Source organism: Schizosaccharomyces osmophilus, chromosome 1 (genome assembly GCF_027921745.1).
Source record: "Schizosaccharomyces osmophilus chromosome 1, complete sequence".
NCBI lineage: Eukaryota > Fungi > Ascomycota > Schizosaccharomycetes > Schizosaccharomycetales > Schizosaccharomycetaceae > Schizosaccharomyces > Schizosaccharomyces osmophilus.
Genome location: NC_079238.1, coordinates 1,421,140 through 1,448,176, shown reverse-complemented (window position 1 = coordinate 1,448,176; position 27,037 = coordinate 1,421,140). Strand labels below are relative to the sequence as shown.

Genomic DNA, 27,037 nt, shown 5'->3' with positions numbered 1-27,037 from the left:
AGATTATAACTCAAAATATATTTGAAATTAACTAAATAAGCCTTTAATTTAATTTAGTAATTATTCATAACTAAGCGCTTCCATGAATATGCTTCCATTCTTTATTCAATAGCGGTATACGATTTGCACATGGTCAGAACCAAATTTTCATCCTGAGTCTCCTTTATATCGTTAGGTTGAATATTATAAACCCATTCGTTTTTAGTAAGCAGCATAATGAGTTCATTCATCACTACTGAATTCGACAAAGTAGCAAATGACCCAAACATAACACATTTCACTTTGGCTCTACTCAGAGCAACGTTTATGCGGTGCCAATCGCGCAGCAAATCCCCGACCTATAATTATGGCATTAGCAGTTGCTTCAATTAATTTGTTTCTTACATTTTTTCTTAAATTTGAGCGAACAAATGATATGAAGATAATCTCTTTATCTCGACCTTGATATTTGTCAGCGGTATTAATTTCCAATTCCTCAGAAGATTTCAGTTCGTTTTTAATAAGGTTAACCTGGCTCTTATATATAGATATGATGCCAATATGTTTTTGTTCTATACCCATTGTCAACAATGAGCGGACCGCACAAGCTAACAGTGTAGCCTCCGTCCGGTTCTCCATAACTCTGTCCTTCTTATTTTCCAGATTACTAAGTAAGTCAGTATTATAGAAAACAACAGAATTATCCGGATTTAATAAATGGCGAACCCAACTCATGTTTGTTATATTGTCAGGCTTTTCAGCGGGTACTTTGTTTGAAGGTAGATAGAGCTTGTTTACAGAAACTTCCTTTGATCCGCAAATCAAGTTACCGCCGTAAATTAAATTGTTGCATAGAGAATTTATATCATGATTCATCCGGTATTGTAATTTTAGCGTTGCTATGGCCTCTGGATGTTTCTCTGAAAGCAACTTAAACAAACTTTTGGCTAGTCCACCTTTCGCAGCTCTTGGATTTTTCACCAAAGGCGGGAGTTGATAGTGATCACCTACCAAAATAAACTTTTCGGTATGCATCAATGGTCCTAAACAGACAGGAAGAGGTATTTGAGATGCTTCATCAATTATGCAATAATCAAATTTTCGAAGTAGAAATAGAGGATGGTATACTCCAAGCGCGGAACATGCAACAATCTGAGGTGCTTCATAAAACTCTTTAATAGACTCTAAGTCATTCGGTAAATCATCGGCTGTACGACAAAATTTTTTAATTTTTGAATGGATTTTATGACTTGACCCCAATCGTAGTATATCGTAGTTTGAATGCTGCAGTTTAAGCAGTATATTATCCACAGCAGAGTGCGTAAATGATGTCAAGAGAATTGAAGCGCCCTTATCTAAAAATGATAGAATTAACCGTGCAATTGTCGTGGTCTTGCCGGTTCCCGGCATACCAAGGATAAGCGCATAATTGTCAGCAGCTTGACATTTTCTTATGGCGTTAATTTGATCTTCGTTTAATCCTTCTGTTTGTGAAGACTCTAAGCGACAATTCGAATAATTAAATGTCGGTGGCTTTAATCTGATAATCATATCCTTTATGGTAATTGGAGCATCAGGTAAAACGCAAGCAATTAAAGTACTTCTCACTGAAGATATACCACCAGAAAACTCATCTTTATCAATTCTAAATGTCTTTGTGACTTCTGGGTACTTCTGTTCCTTTTTATGATAGCTTCCATAAAACACCTGATTGTTTTGGGCATCAAAGTTATCTAGCTTTTTCCAAGGAGTCAATAAATGGCGAAATGTCTGTATGTAAACGTAATCATTATTTATATCTTTGATAATACCTTTGGTTAAAGACCAATGTCCTTCTTCGTCTGAAACGAAAATACGATCACCGATACTAAAGCTTGAGCTTCTTATTTGCCCGCGACTTTGTAAACCAAGTTTAAAATAATAGAGGCTCTCGTCAATTTCAAGAGGAACAATTTTTTCTTCTTTTATTGTAAGACCACACAACGATTTCCCTAATAATTCCAGTTCATAGAAATTCGTTGTGAGTATATCGCCTTTTCGTTTAAGGGTTAAATTTTCTTCTTGTGTCACGAGTCTTTCCCATTTCTTAAAAAATTGCAATTCAATTTCGCCGAGTTGATCTGTAATTGAATTATACAAATCTTTGACGCCTGAAGTTTCGGGAGTTCCATTTTCAAGAGCTTTATGATAAAGAAAACATTCATTAACTGCATAGCAGCGCTTACACTGATGTTCACTTTTAAGCATTGTCGGTAAAGAACGACGAATATTATGCTGTGCTAAAGTATTGCGCGCGATAAGCAAACCACGAATTTGTGATTTTGACGCTGACAAATCTACCAGACTGCTATTTTCCAAATAGCATAACAAAGCATTTTGAACCCCAATACTGTAACGATCAGAGACTAGCAAAGTATATAACAAGCTTTGCGCGAAATGGCTGATGTTGTTTATATATTTTCCTGTTTTCAATTCCAAGGGTACGGTTAAAGTAAGTGTTTCCCCTGACGAATTTTTCAGTAGGGCTTCTACAGTCGCGTCAATATTTCCCTTAAGTCCATATTTAGGAGACCATATAGATTCCTCTACGTCAAGCAGTTTTTGAATAGAGATTTTCTTTCCTTGTTGACTGGACTTATCAGAATATGCGTTTTGGAAAAACTTCTTGACGATATCCAAAAGAAGAGGCACACGAGCGCTTAGTTCTTCTCGACATTCATCAACTTTGAGATTCGCAAAATAAATATCTATCATGTATTTGTTTATAGAATCTTCGAGGATCGAAGTTATGTTAGTTACAGCATTCTCTTGATCCTTTAGAGCACTTTGGAACAGATCATGAAGAATGTTACCAGAAACGGTTGGCTTTGACGGCAACCCATAGTTAACGACTCTATCTGAAAGAGCTGCTTTGCGCATACACGAAAAAGATTCAGCAACAGCAGTTGCCGAAAGTAGTAATTTTGGATGCACTATAATAAATCCTTTGGAGTTATCGATAATGGCTTCCATCGATGAATTGAATTCCACCTCTAAATACACCAAGTCACCTATATAGATAGGAGTATCTAACCAGTCCTCTCGAAGGAAAACCTGTTTCATTACCTCATCGTTTTCAGTATACACAACGATCTTTAACTGTGGATAATTTCGTTCATTGTGAATGTAAAAATCATCGTTTACCTCAATAATAGTTAATTCCGTATGACTATACGAGGAATTGAGAGCTGGTAATTCATTATCAAAAGATTCATCCCAATCATCCAAGAAATCCTCACCAGTTCCTTCGATATAATTATGGTTAAGATTGGAATCAGACGGATGAGCTTTCATGTCGTAATCAGAAACAGGTATAGGATCATCAACCTTGTTTGATGATTCAAGAGATAGAACTTCAGAACCTTGGTGACTTCCATGAAGTGATTTTTGTTTATACTGAACTTCAATCGAATCAAGGGCCGCGAAGTCATCATCTTCTAACTCAAAAGGGTCGTCATCAAGTTCTGTATCCGATCCATCAGCGTTAGAAACTGAGCATTCACTTTTAGCGCTTTGACTGGAAGATTTAGCACTTTGAATGACAGAAACAAGGCTAGGAATTCTATCTAAAGGACTACCAAAACTATAATATTCTTGATTATCTTCATTGAAGGAGCCCTTATAGAGACCAGAGGATTCTTTTTTCTTTCGCTTTGGAGAAAGCTTCTTGCTATCGGAAACGCTTCTCTCTAAAACCCGTTTATTTTTTATGTTCGACTTATTAAAACTAGAGCCAGCCGTGAGCTGAACATCATTTGTTGATTTTAATGATTTCCCTTTATTCGGAGAGAAGTTCGGTAAATTGTTCGAGTATTCTTCTGTTTTAATATTAGTAACACTTCTGTAGTATATCAAAGTTACCATTTTTATTTGTTTCATCAAACCCGCCTTTTAAGGTCGTGTCTTTCGATGTACTGAATAAACTTGGTTTTTCATGTACCAAGGTTTCTGAACCATGGAGTACCTCAGTATCTGATTGAACAGATGGGGGCGAAGTACTTGTTCTTCGTGATACTTTGCTAAAATTTCCTTCCGTAGGGTTCGAAGTTGTTTGAGAGGGATTGAATGCTAAGCTCTGTAATTTTGACTTTGTTTGGCCATTCAATCGGTATTCTTTCAACCTTGCAGGATGAGAAGTAGACCTATAAATTTTTCCGCTAGCATTTTGAGAGTAAGGTTGCTGATTGTTTACAGCATTTACAAATGTACGATTCCTTGAGAAATTCCTACCTTCAGAGTCTTCACACATAACTCAAGAGTTAAGATCATGAAGTATGCAAATCCATGAGTATATAGAAAGTAAAGAAAAAAAAAGAAAGAAAGAAAGAAAAGTCCAATGATTGAAGTTTTCTAGCACTCGTAATATTATCAAGTGGCTTTAACAATTTTTTAGACACAAAACTGAGCACAAAGAATCGTAGAATAGTAAATAATAAATATGATAAAAGAGCGACGTTGGCCTGAAAGGAAAAGGCCTAGAAAAAGAAAGGATGCTGAAGTTAAAACTCTGTGCCGGGTCAGAGTAGTCTAGTTTTGTGAGTTACGAAGTAAAATGGGAAATCGCTTTAGTTCCTCAGACACTGTGATACGCTTCATTTATTTTCTTAAATGTAACAATTGACAATAATATTTCATTTCTTCCGGGTAGAATTGAGTTTGGCTGTAAAACAAGTTTCAGCATCATCGTTTTGTTATTCATGCTGACTTGCAAGAATAAATCATGTTTTGACGATTTCTTTTCTATATATTATACTTTTACAGTAATAACTTCCTATTCTAAGCCTATTTTAGGCTATGGGTTTCTTTTACTTTGTGTAAGTTGTTATTTATATGTAAAAACAAAAGTAAACAAACATTTAAGTACTTTGATGGACGCTTTTTTCCTAAAGGGAAAATATACAAAACTCAGCTTATATAAATAGATGAAATTAAATTTATATAATTAAAATTGAATCCTTGTACAATTTCATGTATACAGTATATCCAAGATTCCTAATGTTTGTTTACATTAGCTATATCGAGAAGATATCCTTTGCATACTGCCAACTATCACCGAAACCTCCATTTCTTTTCCAATAAAAGCTAAGAAGTTCATTAAAACTAATAGAATTGGAACTGTTCCTCTAATTATTTACCACCATATTGCCAATTTAAAAAGTACCTGCATTCTGGGTTACAAATATATAAGAATGGGTTTCCAATGCAACATTGCAATGAAGATTGCAATTTTATATTTCTTATTAACAGGTTATGAAACAATTGCTGCTAGATTTGATGAACGTGAGGTTCCCTGGAATTTAAATCAAAACCGTGAAGCGGTGCATCCTTTGGATTACTGGGGGGAATGGGAAAACCACAAATATCACCCTAGCCCCGACGACTGGAGAGTGCCGTTTTACACAATTATTTTAGACAAATGGAAAGATGGAGATCCAACAAACAATGAAGCGAACAACACAGTCTACGAGTACGATATACGCGAAACAGGATTCAGAAGCGGTGGAGACATCGTTGGATTGAAAGATTCACTGGATTATTTAATTTCAATGGGTATAAAGGTAAGCAATGTTTACAGTAAACAAAAGGTTCGCTAACCATTTAAGGTTATCTATATCGCTGGTACACCATTCTTAAATCAACCCTGGGGTGCAGATCAGTACTCACCACTGGACTTCACTGTCCTCGATCATCATTCAGGTACTATCGCGCAATGGAGAGATACAATAGAAGAAATTCATAGAAAAGGACTGTATTTGGTTTTGGATTTGACCGTGGCTACGTTAGGTGACTTGGTTGGGTTTAAGAAGTATTTGAACACTACCACACCATTTTCGTTGTTCGAGCATGAAGCGGTTTGGAAAGACTCGCAAAGTTACCCTGATTGGGATTTCTCCAATGAATATGATCCAGACTGCCAACTTCCTAGATTTTGGGGCGAAGACGGTGCTCCGGTAGTTATTGACTACGTTGGGTGTTACAATTCAGATTTCAGTCAGTATGGCGATACTGAAGCTTTTGGTACGCATCCTGACTGGGAACGTCAGCTTTCAAAGTTTGCATCTGTTCAAGATCGCTTAAGAGATTGGAAGCCATCTGTTTCCGAAAAGCTCAAGCGTTTTGCCTGTATAGTGATCTCATCTCTTGATATCGATGGATTTCGTATCGACAAAGCAACACAAATTACAGTTGATTTCCTTGCTTCATGGGCTGCCTCCGTCCGTGAATGTGCACTAAGACACAACAAAAAGAATTTTTTCATTCCAGGTGAAGTAACAGGCTCGTCCAGCTACGGTTCCATTTATTATGGACAAGGACGGCAACCTGATCAAAGACCATCCTCACTTTGGTCTTCCTTAAACAAGTCGGAATTAATCAAGGAAAATTACCTAAGGAAACCTGGGCTTAATGCTCTTGATGCTTCTGCGTTCCACTATTCTGTTTATCGCGCATTAACAAGATTTCTGCATATGGACGGTGATTTACAAGTTCCCTATGATCTTCCTGTCGAATTCACAGAACTTTGGAATCAGATGGCCATCAATGAGGATTTTTATAATCCCAATACCAAATCAATTGATCCTCGCCATTTGCTAGGTGTTACAAATCATGATGTTTTCCGATGGCCTGCTATTTATGATGGCGTCAAGCGTCTTCTATTGGGGACTATGGTAACATATTTTCTGTTTCCAGGTATTCCTTCAATTTATTATGGTGATGAACAAGGGCTTTACGTTTTAGATAATACTGCCGACAATTACTTGTACGGTAGACAAGCCATGCCTTCATCACCTGCCTGGAAAATTCATGGTTGCTATACACTATTTTCTGATCAGTACCCCAATATGCCTTTTACTAAAGCTTTAGATGGTTGTAAAGATGACTGGAATACTCTAGACCACTTTGATTTTGCAAAACCTGAATTGCAAATGCTTAAAATTTACAACCAAATACGTAACCATTATCCTGCTGTTAAAGATGGCTGGAAGTCAAAAAAGATTTCCAATTGGACTAGTTATTCACAATTTCCAAACAGTGGATCAACCCCAACTGAAATCGGTATTTGGAGCATCGTAAGAGGATTTCTTGAACCTCTTCAAAATTCAACTGACTACCAGCAAGAGAATTCATGGGTTGGTGACTTATGGTTTTTGTACACTAATGAAAATAAATCTGTGACACTCGATTTTCCTTGCTCTTCTTCAAACGCCATTGTATCTCCTTTTCGGGAAGGTATTACTGTGAAGAATATTATCTTTCCATATGAAGAATACACCCTTCGTGAATCAAATACATTTTCAGGCCAGTTCAAGTCTTATCTTGGTTGTATTCCTCAAATTACTCTTCCTGCATGGGGCTTTAAGATTTTTGTTCCCAAAGAACGATTTATTGAATATCTTCCTCGTATTACATCTTTCAATCCTACCCATGATGCCAGATTGCTAAATGAGAATGGTCAGCACAAGTTCCAAATAATGTTTTCCGAGGAGATGGACTGCGATGAAATTAGCAGAAAATTGTCATTTATCTCTAAAACAGAAACAGGAACTATTATGGAACTTGACAAAGATTCAGTCGTTTGCCAGAGAGTCAATGAACCAGAAAATGAGTATTATTTTGGATACCCGACCGCAAAGTTTTCATGGTCAGGCTTATTAATAAATATCCATGATGGAGTCCATCAAATTATTCTTCCCGAGGTACATACTAGCAATCATATATCGAAGAGCGATTCTCTTTATCGCGTTACACTTCGGTTCGGGAAACCCGATAATCCAGTGGTTTTCCAGAATGCAACTAGAGTCCCCGATTTGTTAGTTGAAGATAATGAAATGTTGTACATTAAACATAAGGCAGCAGGTGCTGACTTATTTCGATATTCTTTCGATTTTGGCCTCAGTTGGTCTACATGGGAACACTATCAAGGTTCATTGACAGAATGCACCTCCTTTGCAAAAAATATTTCGAGGAAAAGTTGGGTTGGTCATCACGTCTCAGTACAATACTGGAACCGCATTACGGCATCACCAAATCATATTCAGGAAGGAAGTATAGGTAAACTTGGTTCGTTTCCGCATCTTTTTATGAATGGCCCATACAATGAATGGGGGTTTGATGCAGGTATCCCCAATAAACTAAAATTCAATGATGATTTTACATGGAGGAAATCCATTATCAGTGAGGTATTTCCTTCAAAATTGCAATTCAATGTTTACAATGTTGATGAGTTTGGAAGGCCCGATCAAAAAAGAGTTTATGGCGCTAATGGAAATAGCTCCGTTCTTTCGCGACTTCCGCCATCTGAGCTTAAGGAGTCTGTAGTTTTAATTCAAACTCCACCTCCAAAATCTTACTTGTCCTGGGAGGTAGTAATCGATGATCTAAGCAAAACCTTCAAGTTCCTCCCTAAGGGGTCATCAACTGTATCCATACTATTTTTTGTTACGTTTGCAACAACACCTTTATTATCCGCAATTCTAACTGTTTGGGGTTTCAAAACTTATTTCTATAAAGTTCGACTTAATGATGGTGAACAGCTAAAGACTGTTTGGAAAGGGAAGTTTTTCAAGCCTTTCCGAAAAGATGATCAAGTTCAACAACCTTTATCGTTTGAATTGGAAACATTTCAGCAATCTCATTCTGCTAAAGGAAGATTGCTGGCCTTAGTTGCAACACTCGAATACAACATTCCAGACTGGCAAATAAAAATTAAGATCGGAGGATTGGGAGTGATGGCGGAGCTAATGGGAAAACATTTACAACACCATGATTTATTATGGGTTGTTCCCTGTGTTGGAAATGTTGAATATCCTGTGCAGGAAGAAGTCGATCCTTTAGAAGTCGTTGTCTTGGATCAGATCTACCAAGTCAAAGTTTATATTCATCATCTATCTAATATTACCTATTTGTTATTAGAAGCTCCCGTTTTTAGGAAGCAAACCACTTCTGAACCTTACCCACCTCGCATGGACGACTTGAGCTCAGCTATATTTTATTCAGCCTGGAATCAGTGTATTGCTGGAATTGCTAAAAGATATCCAATTGATTTATATCATATCAATGATTACCATGGTGCCTTAGCACCTTTATACCTACTTCCGAGTATTATTCCTTGTGTTATGTCTTTACATAATGCTGAATTTCAGGGTTTATGGCCTCTCCGAACATCAGAAGAAAAATCCGAAGTCTGTGCCGTGTATAACATATCTATAAAAACATGTACAAATTATGTACAGTTCGGGAATGTTTTCAATCTATTACATGCAGGAGTTTCCTATATACGAATTCACCAAAAAGGCTATGGTGTAGTAGGTGTTTCGAGTAAATACGGAAAGCGCTCGAGGGATAGGTATCCTATTTTTTGGGGCCTGAAAAAAATTGGAAAACTCCCCAATCCTGATCCCGCCGATACAGCCAGCATTGAGCCTAAGAGTGAACTTTCTGAAGCTGCAGAAACAGATGAAAAATCTATTGAACAAAAAAAGAAACAAAAAAGGGAAGCACAAAGTTGGACTGGACTTGATATTGATGAAACCGCCGATTTGTTGGTTTTTGTGGGCAGATGGTCCATGCAGAAAGGAATTGATTTGATTGCTGATATAGCGCCAGTTCTTTTGGAAGACTATAATGTTCAGCTGATTACAATTGGTCCAATTATAGACTTATACGGAAAGTTTGCTGCCGAAAAGCTCGATTTCTTGATGAAAAAGTATCCAGGACGGGTGTACTCGAGACCGCAGTTTACGCATTTACCTCCGTGTATATTCAGTGGAGCAGATTTTGTCCTAATTCCTTCAAGGGATGAGCCGTTTGGATTGGTCGCTGTAGAATTCGGCAGGAAAGGTGCTTTAGGAATTGGAGCGCGAGTAGGCGGTTTAGGCCAAATGCCGGGATGGTGGTATTCCGTAGAATCGAACACGACTTCTCATACAATTCAACAGTTTGAGGAAGCTTGTCGAAAAGCATTAAGTTCGTCAGAGCTACAACGAGCTCGGTTGCGAGTTCAATCTGCTCGTCAAAGGTTTCCTGTGTTAGAATGGACAGCGAAATTGGATCACTTGATGAAAAACAGTGTGATAATGAGTAAAAAATATAGAAAAGTTTCAGAAAAGACTTCGAAATTTGGCTCCCGTTTCGTTTCCCCTCTACAAAAAAATCTATCGAGCGTACGTTTGCCTAACAACGAAAGCAACGAAAGCGTTTTTGACCAAATGAACGACGAGGAATGTGCGTCCTCTTCTCTCAATAATCAGTCCGACCTAAATAGGATGTATTCCTTGGGATCCAAAGAAGGACCCGGGCACGAGGCAAATTCAAATAATGAATTTCTCATCGGACTTTCCAGAACGAATAACAGTGAAAATGCAGAGACCTCTGAAACCTCAGAGCACTCATATGAGCCATCTGTGAGAATAATATCTGAATACAGTACTCCCACAGAATTGCACAATACTAGTGAACACGAGGTTTCGAATAGCGATCCCTCTTTTTGTCAGTGTTGTGGAAAAAATGAACACTCCTTATGCAATGATTCATCAGAGGATGTACACCAAGCAACTATCTTACCCAACGAACGCTATAAAAAGCAAAATGACTCTCAGTTAAGTTTGGCTTCTGTCATTACACTAAGTGGAAACAAAGAGTTTGCCTTAACGAAAACAGATGATGACTTTACGGATCACAATGGTAAAGCACTTGAGTATTTTACCCAAAGCCTAAAGGATCTTACTCCAAAGAATTCTAAAGATGAACTATGCATTGAGGCGTTTATAACAAAAATGAAAAAAGAATGGTTTGATGGTATTCGAAATCTGAGATTTGGAATTCAACGCCCCAATATGCTTCTTGACTATGAAGACAAACAACTTTTAATGAATGATCCTTTAAACAGAGTTACAACTATACTGGATAACATATGTGACAAGGAACTTATCGATGATGAAGGTTCTTCTATGGATTTGCCTACAAGGCAAACATCAAGAATTAAATATTTTGTGCAGCGTAGATTCGGTGAATGGCCAGTCTATTCCATTATTCTTTCTTTCGGGCAAATATTAGCTGCTAGTTCTTATCAATTAATACTTCTATCAGGATCTTCGGCGCAATATGCCGAACAGCTATATATTGTCGGTAGTATATTTGCAGTTTCATCCGTTGGCTGGTGGTATATTTATCGAAAGTTACCAAACATCGTATGTTTGACATTGCCATTCGGACTGTACTTTGTCGCTTTTACGCTCATTGGAGTATCTTCTTTTATCCAAACAAGCACAACATTTCGCATATGGATTAGTTACTTAGCTGGATGGATATATGGCATTGCTTCTGCTAGTGGATCTTTGTACTTTTCTTTAAATTTTGGAGATGAGGGTGGAGCAAGCGTGATTGCTTGGATTATACGAGCATGTATTGTTCAAGGATTGCAGCAGATATGGGCGAGCTGCCTGTGGTACTGGGGATCCAAAATTGACCGGTTACTTCAAGACCATCGGCTTTTTCCTCATGAATTTTATCCTTTAGGAGCGGTAGCGGCAGTTGCCTGGCCCTTAGCAATCTTGATGTTAATGTGTGGTGTGTTACTTATTTTTGGATTGCCCGATTACTATTGGCAAAGTCCAGGAAACATTCCAGCATTCTATTCCGCATTGCTAAGAAGGAAACTTGTATTGTGGTTTTTAGTTGCAACTATAGTACAGAATTATTGGTTATCAACCTTATATGGTCGGTCGTGGAAGTACTTATGGGGGAGCTCGATACTTTCTCCTTGGAAAATTCTTATTTTTTCGTTTTTCTTTTTTGCGATGTTATGGCTGTCGACAATGATATTGCTTGGATGGAAATCGAGAACTCATACATGGCTCTTGCCAGTTTTTGGGATAGGATTAGGATCACCACGATGGCTACAGATGATGTGGGGAACCAGCAATATGGGTGTTTACCTTCCGTGGTGTGGTTCGGCTAGTCCCATCGTCGGTCGTATTTTATGGCTTTGGCTAGGAGTGTTAGATTGTATACAAGGAGTGGGTATAGGCATGATACTTTTGCAAACTTTGACTCGAAGACATTTAGCAACTACTTTAATGGTTGGACAAATTGTGGGTACAATTACTTCGATGATAGCCAGAGCGACGGCCCCTAATCGAATTGGGCCATCATCTGTTTTTTTGGATTTTACATCTTGGCAATTTGAAGATGGACTGAAAATCTTTAGAAACGCGCCATTTTGGATATGCTTACTGTCACAAGTAATTGTAAGTGTAGGGTATCTACTATTTTTCCGAAGAGAAAATTTGAGTCGCCCTTGATCTATAAGTGAGACGTTTTTTTCCTTAAAAATTATTTGTTGATATAATCAGATTGGTTATATCCAAATGACGGTGTTGCCCATTTGATTAAGAGTGGAGATAAAAATAGCTTGTTTTTTAATGGAACTACATGAGAATGAATGAGATTAATGCAATAGTTTATGAATACAAAGATTTTTATTTATTGAAAAGAATTAAAAAAGAATGTTTCAGCTAAGAGATCTATATATGGAATAGAAGTAGAAAAATTGTACTGCTAACGAGTAGGATCTGCGTCAATCAGGATTGGTTTGATGGGTCCATATTGAAGGTGATTGAGCCCACATTGAACGAACAGAAGGAAAAAAAGGATGCAAGTGAAACTTTGAGTCTACAATGAAGCGTCCGGATGTCTCAAGTCTTCGCAAATCATAACTAATAGCTAAGGAAGCTAAGGAAACTCGCCAACGTGACCTATGTCAGAAGTGTAAATCAATCAATGAAAGAAAACATTAACGATCTTTCAAAATCAAATACCTCTATCACTTATAAAACTAAAAGAAATAGAAAGAAGCTTTTGAACAGCGCATAAATAATAGGATTTTTAAAGGAGACAGAGATCTACAGCCTGGCGTAGCCGCCTTATACAGCATGACGCTAATTATGAGCAGTGGTGTTGATCAACGTAAATCATTTCCGGAAAAACAAACGAGTGCTCGCTAGACTGAGGCTTAAAAGAAGATCAGCAAAAGATCGACAAATGATAGTCATGATTTTTAGACTCCGTGGATCAATGTAAATCGCGGAAAATTAGGCCGCCGGAAAAGATACTGAAATGGTCAATCAATAGGATGATCTACTATAATCTTCTTTTATTGATCAGCAAATAAAATGATGATCTACCAAGTTGGTATCGCTACCTATGCACTTGAAAGCAAAAGAGTACCACATCTTGGTCATAAGTATTGATTACGAGAGCTTATTTACAAGGCTTTATTGAAATTTTATATTACTTTTCCTTATTATTAGCCAACACTTTGATATTCATTTTCCATCCGGGAATGAAAATTTTAAAAAATATGCGCTGGAGCACGCCTTACGAGGTAACATGCGCTGTTTTTAACCAGATTTTCATTTTCTTCCTACATGTTACCTAATCGACGTGATCTGCAAAGCCTCTAAACAGTCATTTTCGGCTGATCGGTGTAGATCGGTGTAGATCGGCTTAGGAAAAAAACAGTCTCGTCAATCCTATTTAAGAGAACGATCTGCAATGATTTTTCCAATAACAAGCTGAAAGATTTCCTGTACATCCAACTGGGATCTCCATAATACATTCAAAAAAGAGTTGATTCATTTCCGGTTAGATTTTTTTTTCAGCTTTTTCGCTGGAAAAGCCGGATTCAATTTCGTTCCTCCGGACTTTCTGATCTACTTTTGTTTCGTAAAGGACATTGGTAAATCCTCTTTGAAAGTGTTAAAAAAGTCTACTTCTCAGTGTAAAGATTCTTTTTGTGATTAAATAAAGGATAAAAGAATAACACTACTTCCTTTGCAGTTGCTCTTCCTTCGATTGCTACGATTGATCATCAAGGAAAGCAATATATGAGATCCGAATTACGACGTTTCCCTCTCTATTGAACTCTTACTTTTCTTATTTTAATTAAACAAAAGCTGTTCATTTAGAATAATTTGGGTTCTTATTTTAATTGCTGTGTCCCCCCCCCAACACTTTTAATTATTTGTTCCTCTTCCTTCTCTGTTTCTTTTTTATTACTTTTTTTTAATATCTTTTTTCCTTTTTTAGATTACTTCTCGTCAGTATGTCAAGTCTAGCGGTTACTCTGAAAAACGCTGTTGCTGAATATCAATCTCAAAACTCATACCAAGTGCTTCGGTTCCTCCTATATAAAAGAGAAGATCAAGATATATTTCAAAAGCGTGATGCAGAGCCCGTGCAGTGCTCTGGTGATGCCAACGAGTATGGAGATTATGGTCATATGGGCGTCCGGATTGGTGCAATTTTTGTTATTTTGTTTACTTCTTTGATTGGAGTTTGGCTGCCTCTCACTTTGTCCCATCTCATGAATAACCAGGCAAGTGTTGTGATCACCTATTTTTACTTGTTCTGTCGTTATTTCGGATCTGGTGTCATTTTGGCTACCGCTTTCATTCATCTTTTAGCTCCTGCCTGCCATAAGTTATACGATCCCTGTGTAGAAGACTTATTTGGGAGTTACGACTGGGCTCCTGGTATATGTCTAATTTCTTGTTGGTTCATGTTTATCGTTGAAGTCATACTTTCTCGGTTTGTCGAATGGAGATATGGCATGTCCCATTGTCATAACCCCAATTTAGGTACTCATAGCCATAACCATGAAGAAGAAGGCGCTTACGGTATTCATTCTCATGAACACTGTCAAGAGGACATTGAAAACCGTCCCGGTAGTCCTAAAGATATCGAAGAAATCAAGCTCAAATCAGTCTCCAACACTGAAAACAGTGATTTGGTCTCCATTGAAGAATCTAGAAAATCCTTACTTTATCAGCAAATTGGAGCTTTTCTCGTCTTAGAAGCCGGTATTATTTTACATAGTGTAATTATTGGTTTGACCACAGCTATCTCAGGTGAAGAATTCAGAACTCTATTTCCTGTCGTAGTGTTTCACCAGGCTTTTGAGGGAACTGGTCTAGGTGCTCGTCTTTCAGGTATGGCTTGGCCTAAAGGCTTCAATGTTCAACCCTGGATTATGGGAGGAACTTATGCTTTGTTTACTCCTATTGGTATGGCCGCAGGTTTGGGTGCTCGTGAACACTGGAATCCTCTTAGTCACGGTACGTACGCTGCTCAGGGTGTGTTGGACGCAATTTCTTCCGGTATCCTTATATATGCTGGTTTGGTTGAATTATTAGCTCAAGATTTTCTTTTCGACCCTAATAGAGAGCGCAACTGGCTTAAACTTAGCTTTCTCTTGTTTTGTGCAATGGCAGGTACTGCTCTCATGGCCTTGCTTGGAAAATGGGCGTAGTCCTGTATTGATTTTATGCTAATTATTTCTAATGTGTCGTTTTGTTATTATAGTTAATATGTAATGTTTTTATTTTTCCACTTTTAAGCTATATGTTTAATATGCAGCCTATATTACGAAGTTTGAAATAGTAGAAAACCTTATTTATCATCAACACTGAAATAATATGTTCATTTTACTAAACAGTTTGGTTCGTATCAGATTCTATGCTATCTTTGTAAACGTTCTCCGTTTCTCCTGGTACATTTTCACGTTCTTTACATAAAGCTTCTGCTTCTGCTTCTGCTTTACTTTTAATGTAATAGGTCGAGGGTTCGTGGAAACGTACATCCAGAGATGTATTCCATGCTCTGTTCTTGGCTCCAGTGTGGCACTTAGGCTCATTGCAAAGTTTCTCTAAATCTTCCAACCATCCGGCCCGCTTGCATAACTCTACGATTACCCAATCGCAGAATGGACTAATAAAATTTACATCAAATTGAGTATGACGAACTGGCGTCCTTGAAATGTATATTTGGGGAGTTGATGCAGGGACTAAGCTGATTAATTCTGAGACAGGCGCTACCTTCAATGATGTACCAATACAAATCAGAAGGTCCGTTTTTTCCAAATCACCGCTTCCCACTTTTTCAAAAAATTGATCAGGTAACGCCTCACCGAAAAAGGTAATGTCAGGCTTCATTACTCCGGCCTGAGGAATATCTTCTTCTTCTTCCTCTTTTTCATTTTCGCCATTGTATACATCTGAAAACGCACGATCACTTGCACTTGTCAGTTTCCTTTTCTTAACGGGTGGCTTATTGCACTCAGTACAATAAGAAAGTCTTTGATTTCGAATGTCATCGTACAATAAAGAACCCTCAACTTTATGTTTGCATTGAATACATGTAGCAGTAGCAAAAGAACCTGATTATTAGAAAATAATTCAAACCGCAATCAATCTTACCATGACATTGAACAACTTTCTCCTCGGAAAGCCCAGTTTCTCTTTCCAAATTGTCTATGTTTTGTGTAAACAAAGTAGAAAGCTTGTTTTTTTGTTCTAGTAAACGAATAAAAGCGTGCGATGGTGAATAGTGATGAGTTTCTGGAAGCAATTCTTTGGCAAAAGTGTAAAAGATTCCCGGTTCTTCTCTAAATGTATGGATATCAAACATTTCAGACGGCTCGGACAAACCATGCTGAGCAAGCCTAGCATAGAATCCGTTATCCGACCGGAAATCCAAAATTCCTAAGCTTGTACTGATACCTGCTCCTACTAAAACAACGACATTTTTTGCCTTGTGCAGTTGTTTTACCACATCATCAATAGTATTGTACTGGGGTAACTTTAAACGACGTGATGCTTCTCGTTTTAAGACTTCCTTTAACAAGGGAAGGAGGCTATAATGTTAAGATTAGCCGTCATCCTTGTAGAAATGAATCGCTTTTGGGAACATACTCTAAATCCTCAAAATCATCCAACGCAGTAGGCTTATAAACCAGTTAGTAAAACCTATAAGAACACAGCAGACTTACCAGTGATATACCCAATTTCTTTAAAATTAACCGAATGGGCACCTGTTGCTCAAAGACATGCTTTTCTAAAAACGCAGGATATCCTGATGAATGAGTTAGATATAAAAAATTATTTTGTCGTTTTTCTTACCCAAAATACGAAGAGATTTTATTATCTCTTCGCGCTGCTTGATTACCTCGTCGTCATCTACTGCTGCTAGGAGTTAGCAATAAAAGCTTTGTATTTCTCTAAAAAGTATAAAAAAAAAAAAAAAATCCCATCAACCTAAGCCGCAAGGGAGTCGAAGGTCATGATTGCGACTCCAATTTTTGAACATGTTCAGTGTGTAAACAGGACTTTGAGAGGAGGACTAAATTTCGTAGATATGTAATTACTTACCAGGTCGGTCCCATTCATCGGATTCCGCTTCAGAGTCTTCGTCGTCTTTGCTGCCACACATAATATCCACTAGAAGACTGGCACTTGAAGAAATGCTAGATGTACTCGCTGTCTCTACATCATTCTTATCTTCAGAATTGACTTCTTTTGGAGTAGCATGCAAATCTTCTACAGGAGAGAAACTCATCGGGACGAACAATCCAATAGAATAAAATCTAGGAAAACAGAAAGAAAATGGTCTTAAGTAATAGTTCTTGGTCTTTCTTTAGTTTAAAACATTCGTTTAATAATTATAAAAGTACTCGTCAAATTTCCTTATACGAACTTATTCCTATAGTCGAAACACAGAACTGATCCTTAATGGTATATATAGAAGAAAGTGCGTTTTATAGGTAATAGGAGTTATCGTGTATGGAAATAATAAAATAAGTGTTTATAGCTTGTTAAGTGTAGAAATAAAGTATATGCGAAATTACTAGTAATAGTATCTATTTTCAAAGTATAAATGTATTTTGTGATTACAAAGAAAGTATATGACTACAGAGTAAAATACAAATTGAGTATAGTGAAATTTTGTTTGTTCATATTCAACTCTTGCTGTTAATCACTAGTCGTAAGCATTTATGGAATTAACCTTAATCATTATAAAGATAAATCATGTCTAAGTAATCAAAGTTTTAAGGCATCTACTCCAATTCTTCATCAACTTCATCCATATCATCCATGTCAACGTCTGCTGAAGTTTCATTTGGCAATTCGTGATTAGGCAATACAACAATTTTGCCATTTTTAGCTGTGATATGTACCACTTCTTTGTCGCGTAGTTGACCATTCAAAATAAGAACAGCCATAGGATTCAAGACTTGATTTTGAATGACACGGTTCAATGGACGAGCGCCGTATGCAGGAGAGTAACCAGCACTACCCAATAAGTCCTTGGCTTCTTCGCTGACATCAATCTCAATCGAGCGATGATTACTTTGCAACCTCTTTTGCACTTCCATCACCCTGTTGTTGACAATACTTCGAATATCGGCACGACGAAGACGGTTGAATATCACAGTTGAAGAAATACGGTTCAAAAATTCGGGTCGGAAAAATCCGCGAATCGTATTCAAAACCATTTCACGAGTTGAGGCATCAACCTTCCCAGTATCGTCTTCCTGATCAGTAGTCAAATATTCGGCTCCCAAATTAGAGGTCATGATAATGACAGAATTTCTAGCATCCACAACTTGTCCTTGGCCGCTAGTAATTCTACCTTCATCTAAAACCTGTAAAAGGACAGTTAGAACATCAGGAGCAGCCTTTTCTACTTCATCAAACAAGATGACAGAGTAAGGACGACGACGAAGCTGTTCAGTCAATTGACCTCCGGCTTCGTGACCGACATAACCAGGTGGAGCACCAATCAATCTGGAGACCGAATGCTTCTCCATATATTCTGACATATCAATACGAATCATTGCACTTTCATCATCAAACAAGAATCCAGCCAATGCTTTCGTAAGCAATGTTTTACCGGTACCTGAAGGGCCGCAAAATAAAAATGAAGCTATAGGTTGGTTGGGATCAGACAAGCCAGCGCGCGATAAGCGAATAGCATTGGCTACGGCGGAAACAGCCTCCTTCTGGCCAATAACTTGTTTACCCAAGACGCGCTCCATTCTCAAAAGTCGCTCCTTTTCAGTTGTCTTAAGCCTGGTGACAGGAATACCAGTCCAGCGGGCCACAATCTCGTTAATTTGATCTGGTCCAACGACATCAATTAACAAAGGTTCGGAACCAGGTTGAGCATTGGCCATAGCATCCGCATCAGCAGCCTTCTTTTGTTGTTCCAAAAACTCGATGCGCTTATGGAGATCAGGGATACCGTAATATTTCAAGTCAGCTGCTAGAGTAAAATCGTTACGGCGTTCTGCATCAGCAGCCTTGGCTTTGAGCTCATCAAGACGGCGTTTAGCATCTTGAAGTTCGCTACCACGAGACTTCTCAAGTTCGTATTTTTCGCGAATTGGGCGAGTCTCTTCCTCTACATCAGCAGCTTCTTTCCGAGCGGCCTTAAGGCGTTCACGGGAAACCTCATCCTTTTCACGTTCCAAAGCACGAATTTCAACTCGAAGTTGACGAAGCTTGCGCTCAAGGTTGTCAAGAACCTCTGGTTGAGACTCACGAGTAACACGGACAGCGGCCGCTGCTTCGTCCACAAGATCAATAGCAGAGTCGGGAAGGCGACGGGCTGTCAGGTAGCGTGAAGCGAGATGAGCCGAAGAAACGAGGGCACGATCGGAAATAGTGACACCATGATGAACCTCGTATTTCTCCTTTAATCCACGAAGAATGGAGATGGTGTCCTCAATTGAAGGCTCCTTAACCAGGATGATTTGAAATCTTCGTTCAAAGGCAGCATCCTTTTCGATATATTTCTTATATTCACCCAAGGTAGTTGCACCAATGCAGTGCAATTTACCACGCGCAAGCATGGGCTTCAGAAGGTTAGCAGCATCCATACTACCTTCACCGCTGCCAGCACCCATTAGGAGATGCATTTCATCAACGAAGAGAATGATGGGAGTTTCGCTGTCCTCGATTTCCTTTAGAACAGCCTTGACTCTTTCCTCAAATTCACCACGGAACTTGGAACCAGCAACCAAGCTACCAACATCAAGACTAAGGAGTTTGCAGGAAGCCAGGTTGGCAGGAACATCAGAGTCAATGATACGACTAGCAAGACCTTCCGCAATAGAGGTCTTACCAACACCTGGTTCACCAATTAAGACTGGGTTGTTTTTAGTTCGGCGGGAAAGGACACGAATGGCACGGCGAATTTCGTCTTCACGACCGATGACAGGGTCCAACTGACCGTTACGAGCGAGTTCGGTCAAATCGATAGTATATTTATTTAGGGCATCAAAACCTTCTTCAGCGTTTTTCGAGTCAATTCTCTTGTTTCCGCGAAGATTATTCACAGCAAATTCAAAGGACTTGGGAGTGACACCAACGTCAGTCAAAAGAGATTTGACAATATCGTCCTTAATGAAAGCAGCGATAAAGTGATCCTGAGCAATGTAAGAATCCTTTTGGGTTTTTTGAAGTTCATGTGCATTTCGTAATAGCTTCGCAGTTTCCGGAGCAAAGGAAATTTGTTCCGGTGGAGGATCTTGCGCAGGCAGACGGACGAGTCGGCTTGTAATACTGCGTTCAAACTTTTGGCCATCACCACCGGCTTTTTCGACAATGGTCCGTAAAAGTGATGTTCCGTTTGTGTCTGCCTCAGAGAGTAAGACGGCTGCGAGATGAACAGTTGACAGTTGAGAGTGTCCATAAGATTGAGCTAATCCATAGGCATCCGAAAGTGTCTTTGCAGCTTTATCGGTAAATTGATAATCGGCCATAATTAAAAATAATTAATTAACAAAAGAAACAATAATTCGTCACAAATTAAAGAGGGTTTATAAGATATTTTTCAAAAAATATGCAAACAGCAACTTAAAAAAAAAAAAAAAAAAGAGATTATATAACAAAAACAGGTATTTTTAAATGAATAAATAGAGAATATTTCTTAGATCGTTGTTCTCAGCAGTGAAGTTTACAGACATCATGGTGTTGTATTTATACCTATGCCAAAATTCAAGGAACGTACTAGAACGTGCTAGCTAATTCGGTTTCAGAAACCCGCTGGAAACATCTATTCGCCAATGGAACTTGATAGTAGAATACTATTCTTCTATAAGAATTTATAGAATATTATGATATTCTCTGTAATTCTCTGGTTCAGTCTCTCATAGACAGTAAACATTGAAGGTTTCGTGAGAAAAGAAAACAATTGCTTTACTGTTCTCATAAGCAATTCCCTTTTTTTATAGTTGCTGTTCCGAACATATAACTGAGGTATGGAGTTTGTACCCAAACTGACTTGAAAACTCATCAGTTAGGAAAGCATCCTCAGCGACTTGGTGCTAAACCATTACAGCAAGTGTGCATAACGGTACCAATTTTCAATGTAAGTTAGAAAGACACTTGAATAATGGCAAAATGTACTTAAAAACACGGGAGATCGAAAAAAAACAAGTAAATACACATTATTTGGTAAGAATTTAACTCTAGAGACATTCTGCTCCAACTCGATTTAACCCATTTCTCCAAGAAATAGGAATGTAAACCTGTAGTCTCGGATGATATCCTATTAAGAGTCTTTGTCACTTGACTTGTGACTTGGGATTGAATTTCTTGTTTACATATTGGGTAAAAAATAAATAAATAAAAAAATAAAAAAGAGTATTGACAAAGGAAAGATTAAGAAGGAGAGCCAAATGAGAAACGGTAAAGATTGTACTACCCGTAGGTTGCAAATATACGTTTGCTCCATAAATCCAGACCAGAGGATAATGCAATGTACTACTCAAACAGTCGTGCATGAAAACAAACATTTGGGTTCAAAAAATAAGAATGAAGAGCTACACTAGAGACCCTTAGATTCATTTCATTGGAAAACCGAATTTCTCTGTGGTTAGTCAGGCCGCTTTCAGTGTTTCAAAAAGGATCGTTTATCATCATATAATTTTTCCTTTTGTATTTTCTTCTATATATCTCCTGTAAGGATTGCTATCCTCGAGCACTTCATCTTTCGTTGGTTTGTTTACGGCCGTTCCTAGAATTTATACGGAGCAGGATATACCACAATGTTACTAAATGATCATTTCTCTTGTGGCAGTCAAATCCAAATCTGCTTACTGTTTCCACTGTCATTCGTTCTCTATCTTTCAGCTGAAAGCTGAAATGGAAAGGTAAAACGTTGGATCCTATGACAAGTCCTTATTTACTTAATGTTATAAAAAAAAAACAAATGGGTAATACAAAGCCTTAAGGCTCAACGTAAATGGGCGTACTTCGAATGGATACTCCCATGAAATAGTACCGTGAATTTTGTGGAAGAGAAAAGTTTTAATAAAATTACTGCAGATTCAATATACCATTTTTTTATCTTTTTTTTTTTTTATTATCAAAATGAATCCCAAGGAAGCCAACCATATTGGCAGGCCCTCGCGTTACCGTGTACGACGACGCGTACACCCCAAATATTTTCAACCTGAACCAACTACAGGGATCCTCGAAAAAACCTATTGTTACCTTGAACTGAAGGAAAAGTCGGCTTTCCTCAATAAAAAATGTTGGAAGCTAGATTACAACAGGCAGCTTTGTTAAAAAAGCTCCTTGATGCCATCAAAGAACTTGTTACTGATGCCAACGTATGTTTTACAGGTAATTCATCGCTTTTGGAATGTTTCTAAAACTTTGCAAAGTTTTTGAATTTAATACTGGGCTGGTGAATCAACTTAGAAGACGCGTGCTAACGGATTTTTTAGTTTGATTGCAACGACAATGGTATTTCACTCCAGGCTATGGATAGCTCTCACGTTGCCCTTGTTTCCATGTTAATCAAATCTGATGGCTTTGAACCTTACCGTTGCGATCGCAACATTGCTTTAGGTATTAATCTGAATGCTTTGTCCAAGGTTCTTCGCTGTGCTCAAAATGAAGACTTGGTAACTTTGAAGGCTGAGGATACGCCTGAAACTCTAAACATGGTCTTTGAAAGTGAGAAGAATGACCGTATCTCTGATTACGCAGTCAAGCTTATGGATATCGACCAAGAACACTTGGGTATTCCTGATATTGAGTACGATGCTACCGTTACTATGCCCGCTGCTGAATTCCAACGCATTATTCGCGATCTTTTGACTTTAAGTGATTCCGTTCGTATCCATGCTAGCAAGGAGGGCGTTCGTTTCAGCTGCAAAGGTGACATCGGCGCTGGTTCTACCACTCTTAAGCAACATACTGACCTTGCTGATAACGACCAAAGCATTGAAGTTTCCCTTACCCAAGCTGTTAGCCTTGGATTTTCTCTGAAATATTTGGCTCAATTCACTAAGGCTACTCCGTTGGCCAATCGTGTTACACTGTGCATGAGCAGTGAAGTTCCTTTGCTCGTTGAGTACCAAATGGAATCTGGATACCTTCGCTTCTATCTCGCTCCCAAAATTGGCGATGAGGAAGAGGACGAGTAAAAAATGTAACGTAATTTCTTTTCACTGCTTGACTTATCAAGTGTTTCTTTCTTTTTTTATGTATAATCAATTGAATCTCTTACAACGGTATCTCCATGGGTATAGGGTCATGCTGGCTTATATTTAATATACAATTTGTCAAACTCAATTCCCTCTTTTACTAACTGTGTAGTTATATACATTCAAATACGATTGTTCAACTATGCTTTTACGGGTTAAAGTAACCATTTACGAATAGATAAATACATGCAGAGGGAAATAATATAAAGTAGCTCAACAGTCTCTTCTCATCTTTATCCGAATGCGTACACTTTGATTTACTTCTTTAGAGAAGCTATTCACACCACGTACTAGAATGGTTTTTCAGTAGTGAGTGACCAAAATCGGTAATTGACCGCCGTTTGTTAGATATTAAGAAGCCGTTATATAATGCATAGTAAAGATCACGTACAGCCTCTGTTTATCCTTGGCTTCGAAATGAAAAACAATAAGAACTTATTTACTTACATAATAACCCGAATAGCAAATATTATAAATTATAATATTATTGAGGAACCAAAATTATCATCCTCAGCTCCAAAAGTGTACTCAGTTTACAAACTAATAGAATATATCGCGTTTTAATAGAATTCGAAGGATTAGCGGTTTTACAAAAGTATTAGATATTTTTTCTGTTGTGTCGATTTCGTCTGGGATTAGGACAAAGAATAAGGTCGCGAAAGCTGAAAATCTGGGAAATTTTGGTGTAATATATTTAGAATCTTTCCTTTCAAATGGATAATATGAAAGCTTCCAAATCAGAGAGTATCATTATCGCAATTGCTGGTGGACCGTATGCTGGAAAGGTAGGATTTGCAAATGGTTTCAAAAACTTGAAACTGGGACTACAGAAGCAGCTACTAATGTGTATTCAGAAACGCTTGTGTAACGAGCTTCTTACTCGTTTAGAAGCCCTTTCACCTTCTACAAAAGCTCACATCTTGCATTTGTCCTCATTTATGTATCCTGAACAAACGGATCGCTACTCCTTAAACTCTTACGACATCAAAGCGTATAAAGAAACCCTTGTTGCGATTCAAGGTGGAAAAGAGCGCATTCCTCTTCCCGATGGCAAAGAATTGTGCTTTTCTCCTGATCGCGATCGCGTCGTTTTCACCGAAGGCTATTATTTGCTTCTTCCAGAACTGCTCCCTTCCTATACTTCAAAGCTGTTTGTGTACGCTGATGGAGATACGAGATTAGAGCGTTCGGTAATTCGACGTGTTTGTGGAGACCATGAGATTTTGGCCGAAGTATTAGACGACGTAGGTTTTAAACTTATTGATGATTTCAACTAACATGGTAGTTTGTTCAAAATGCTAAACCTGCATATGAAATGGCTATTCATCCGGTAAGCTTACCCGCTACATACACTATAGCTAACGCATTGTCCAGACTCGAGAAAATGCTGACATTATTCTTCCTCAGAGAGCCAACATTCAATCAGCTCTTTTGTTTGTCAGTCAACACCTTCAGGATCTTTTGGAGGAATTAAATCAGCCAAAACTGACAAGTTCCGTTCAATATGATCCTTTACATGAAAAATACATGAAGCTGGCCCATGAAATGGTATGTTATAATTAATGCTTTATAAACAATTTTAACTGAAAGAACTAATTTCAGGCTGAAACCTCCTTGGCGAACCGAGAAGTTCCGGTTGGATGCGTTTTTGTATACAAGGGAGAAGTGATTGGTAAAGGATACAACCAAACGAATTGCAGTCTATCCGTAAGTATAATCCTAAAATGAACATTTTCTTTTGGCTGATCAAGTACTAATAACGCAGGGAATACGACATGCGGAAATCATAGCTATTGAACAGATTCTGGAAAAGTATCCTTCTTCTGTCTTTTCGGAAACAACGCTCTACGTGACGGTGGAGCCGTGTCTTATGTGTGCTGCAGCGTTAAAACAGCTGCATATTGAAGCTGTTTATTTTGGATGTGGAAACGATCGATTTGGTGGATGTGGAAGTGTATTCAGTATTAACAAAGAGTAAGAATTTATTGAATTGAAGTCTAAAGTTTAAAATGTTTGATACTAACGATTGCACAAGTCCTTCCATTGATCCAAAATATTCTGTGTATCCTGGCCTGTTTCGACCGGAGGCAGTGATGCTAATGAGACGGTTTTACGTTCAAGAAAATGCAAAGGCACCGGTACCACAAGCGAAAAAGCAAAGGATATTGAAACACAATATTGAACAGATGGACCTTACTCGATACGTGTAAGTTTCTCAGCACGATTTTCATCATAATTTATTCTTTTCTTTTTTTGGGAACTCGGCATAGTTTTAGGTATATAGATTAATATATTGACAAACAAACGAAAAAAAAGGATAAAATAAGAATTGCATGAAACACTTACAAAAAAGGTTGGAAAACTACATTTACATAATAGCAGAAAGGATAATGGAGTCTAGAATAAAATGGACGGAAACAACATAATAAGCAAAAAGAGAATTCCATTGGTTTCATACGAAAGCAGAAAGCAACTACAGCTTACTTCTTCTTGGAGACACCAACGGTCTTACCACGACGGCCAGTGGTCTTAGTATGTTGACCACGGACACGAAGGTCGAGAGCGTGACGAAGACCACGGTGAGTTTGGATCTTCTTGAGACGTTCAAGGTCTTCACGAAGCTTACCCTCAACGTTGTTGGAGAGCAATTGGTGAGACTTACCATCGTTGATATCCTTTTGACGGTTAAGGAACCAAGTAGGAATCTTGAATTGGGTAGGGTTTTGAACGATGGTAACTAGACGCTCCAACTCTTCAGTGGTGAGCTCACCAGCACGCTTAGACATGTCTACATCAGCCTTCTTGCAGACGATGTTGGCGTAACGACGACCGACACCCTTGATTTGGGTCATGGCGTACATAACCTTATGCTTGCCGTCTACATTGGTGTTGAGTAGACGGAGAATGTGTTGAAACTAGCGGAAAAGGTTAGTAAAATGTCACCCGGGAAAATAGAAAATCTCAAGTCCCTTCCTCTGTTAAATAACAAAAGGAAAACATAGCGCGATTTCCAGATTCATCCAGACAAGGAAAAACGGTTTCTCAACTTTGGACAACAATGACCAAGAGCGAAACCTGATGAACACAAGAAAGCGAGCTATGTGTTTCTTGAGAAAAAATAGGTTTTACATACGTTATCAGGAGGAACGAGAGACATCTTCCTGCAGCTGCTGGTAAGTACGGCACAAAATGGATGAATGCAGAGACTGTATGTTTCAACCAAAAAAAACAGTCACGAACAACTCATTTAACGATATGCTGTTCTGTCCGTTGATAGTCAGTTAACACAATAGAACGCAATGATAAGCAAAGTCACTGAGTTACAGTGAGTGCTAGTCAAAGACCGTGTAGGGTACGACGCTAAGTATGTATTAACAATTCTAACAACGTACGCTTTATCAGATTATCGCAAAACATCAAAATGACGCAGTAAATGTCTATATTTGTATCTTCTCCCGACAACCCGATTTATCGACGTCACGAATAAAGACCCTGGGGTATTCCAAAATTCCGTGGGGTATAAACAAAACACTTGGGTTTTCTGAGCTTTTTCTGTAAAAACAAAAAGATCGTTTTTGCTTTTAGGAAAGAATGCTTTTATTATATAGAAGAAGAAGAAGAAAAAAGTTATTTAGGATTCATCTTTTGAAATGTCTGGGAAACCATGTAGTTGCAGGGAAG

At 38.2% G+C, this 27,037-nt stretch overlaps 8 protein-coding genes across 8 annotated transcripts; 4 read left to right on the top strand and 4 right to left on the bottom strand.

Annotated features, from left to right (window-relative positions):
• Positions 1–101: 101 nt before the first annotated feature.
• Positions 102–4,267, bottom strand: dna2 (DNA replication endonuclease-helicase Dna2; the record flags this gene model as incomplete). Its single annotated transcript, XM_056179460.1, has 3 exons — positions 102–338; positions 385–3,836; positions 3,880–4,267. The coding sequence occupies 3 exons, from the start codon at positions 4,265–4,267 to the stop codon at positions 102–104; spliced, it is 4,077 nt and encodes a 1,358-aa protein (XP_056035003.1).
• A 940-nt stretch (positions 4,268–5,207) lies between these two features.
• mok13 (cell wall alpha-1,3-glucan synthase Mok13) lies at positions 5,208–12,320 on the top strand (the record flags this gene model as incomplete). Its single annotated transcript, XM_056179459.1, has 2 exons — positions 5,208–5,576; positions 5,622–12,320. 2 exons carry the CDS (start codon positions 5,208–5,210, stop codon positions 12,318–12,320), a joined length of 7,068 nt encoding a protein of 2,355 aa, XP_056035000.1.
• A 1,802-nt stretch (positions 12,321–14,122) lies between these two features.
• zrt1 (plasma membrane ZIP zinc transmembrane transporter Zrt1) lies at positions 14,123–15,328 on the top strand (the record flags this gene model as incomplete). The annotated part of the gene is made up of 1 exon (XM_056179458.1): positions 14,123–15,328. The coding sequence occupies one exon, from the start codon at positions 14,123–14,125 to the stop codon at positions 15,326–15,328; it is 1,206 nt and encodes a 401-aa protein (XP_056036332.1).
• A 178-nt stretch (positions 15,329–15,506) lies between these two features.
• sir2 (histone deacetylase, Sirtuin family, NAD-dependent Sir2) lies at positions 15,507–17,412 on the bottom strand (the record flags this gene model as incomplete). Its single annotated transcript, XM_056179457.1, has 6 exons — positions 15,507–16,234; positions 16,275–16,711; positions 16,770–16,801; positions 16,847–16,929; positions 16,977–17,039; positions 17,226–17,412. The coding sequence occupies 6 exons, from the start codon at positions 17,410–17,412 to the stop codon at positions 15,507–15,509; spliced, it is 1,530 nt and encodes a 509-aa protein (XP_056034998.1).
• Positions 17,413–17,911: 499 nt separating this feature from the next.
• hsp104 (heat shock protein, disaggregase Hsp104) lies at positions 17,912–20,620 on the bottom strand (the record flags this gene model as incomplete). Its single annotated transcript, XM_056179456.1, has 1 exon — positions 17,912–20,620. The coding sequence occupies one exon, from the start codon at positions 20,618–20,620 to the stop codon at positions 17,912–17,914; it is 2,709 nt and encodes a 902-aa protein (XP_056034999.1).
• Positions 20,621–22,393: 1,773 nt separating this feature from the next.
• pcn1 (PCNA) lies at positions 22,394–23,296 on the top strand (the record flags this gene model as incomplete). The annotated part of the gene is made up of 2 exons (XM_056179455.1): positions 22,394–22,474; positions 22,592–23,296. 2 exons carry the CDS (start codon positions 22,394–22,396, stop codon positions 23,294–23,296), a joined length of 786 nt encoding a protein of 261 aa, XP_056034996.1.
• A 773-nt stretch (positions 23,297–24,069) lies between these two features.
• tad2 (tRNA specific adenosine deaminase subunit Tad2) lies at positions 24,070–25,566 on the top strand (the record flags this gene model as incomplete). Its single annotated transcript, XM_056179454.1, has 7 exons — positions 24,070–24,141; positions 24,211–24,600; positions 24,642–24,686; positions 24,731–24,904; positions 24,959–25,063; positions 25,122–25,330; positions 25,392–25,566. The coding sequence occupies 7 exons, from the start codon at positions 24,070–24,072 to the stop codon at positions 25,564–25,566; spliced, it is 1,170 nt and encodes a 389-aa protein (XP_056034997.1).
• Positions 25,567–25,836: 270 nt separating this feature from the next.
• rps1801 (40S ribosomal protein S18) lies at positions 25,837–26,513 on the bottom strand (the record flags this gene model as incomplete). Its single annotated transcript, XM_056179453.1, has 2 exons — positions 25,837–26,271; positions 26,490–26,513. The coding sequence occupies 2 exons, from the start codon at positions 26,511–26,513 to the stop codon at positions 25,837–25,839; spliced, it is 459 nt and encodes a 152-aa protein (XP_056035135.1).
• Positions 26,514–27,037: the final 524 nt, after the last annotated feature.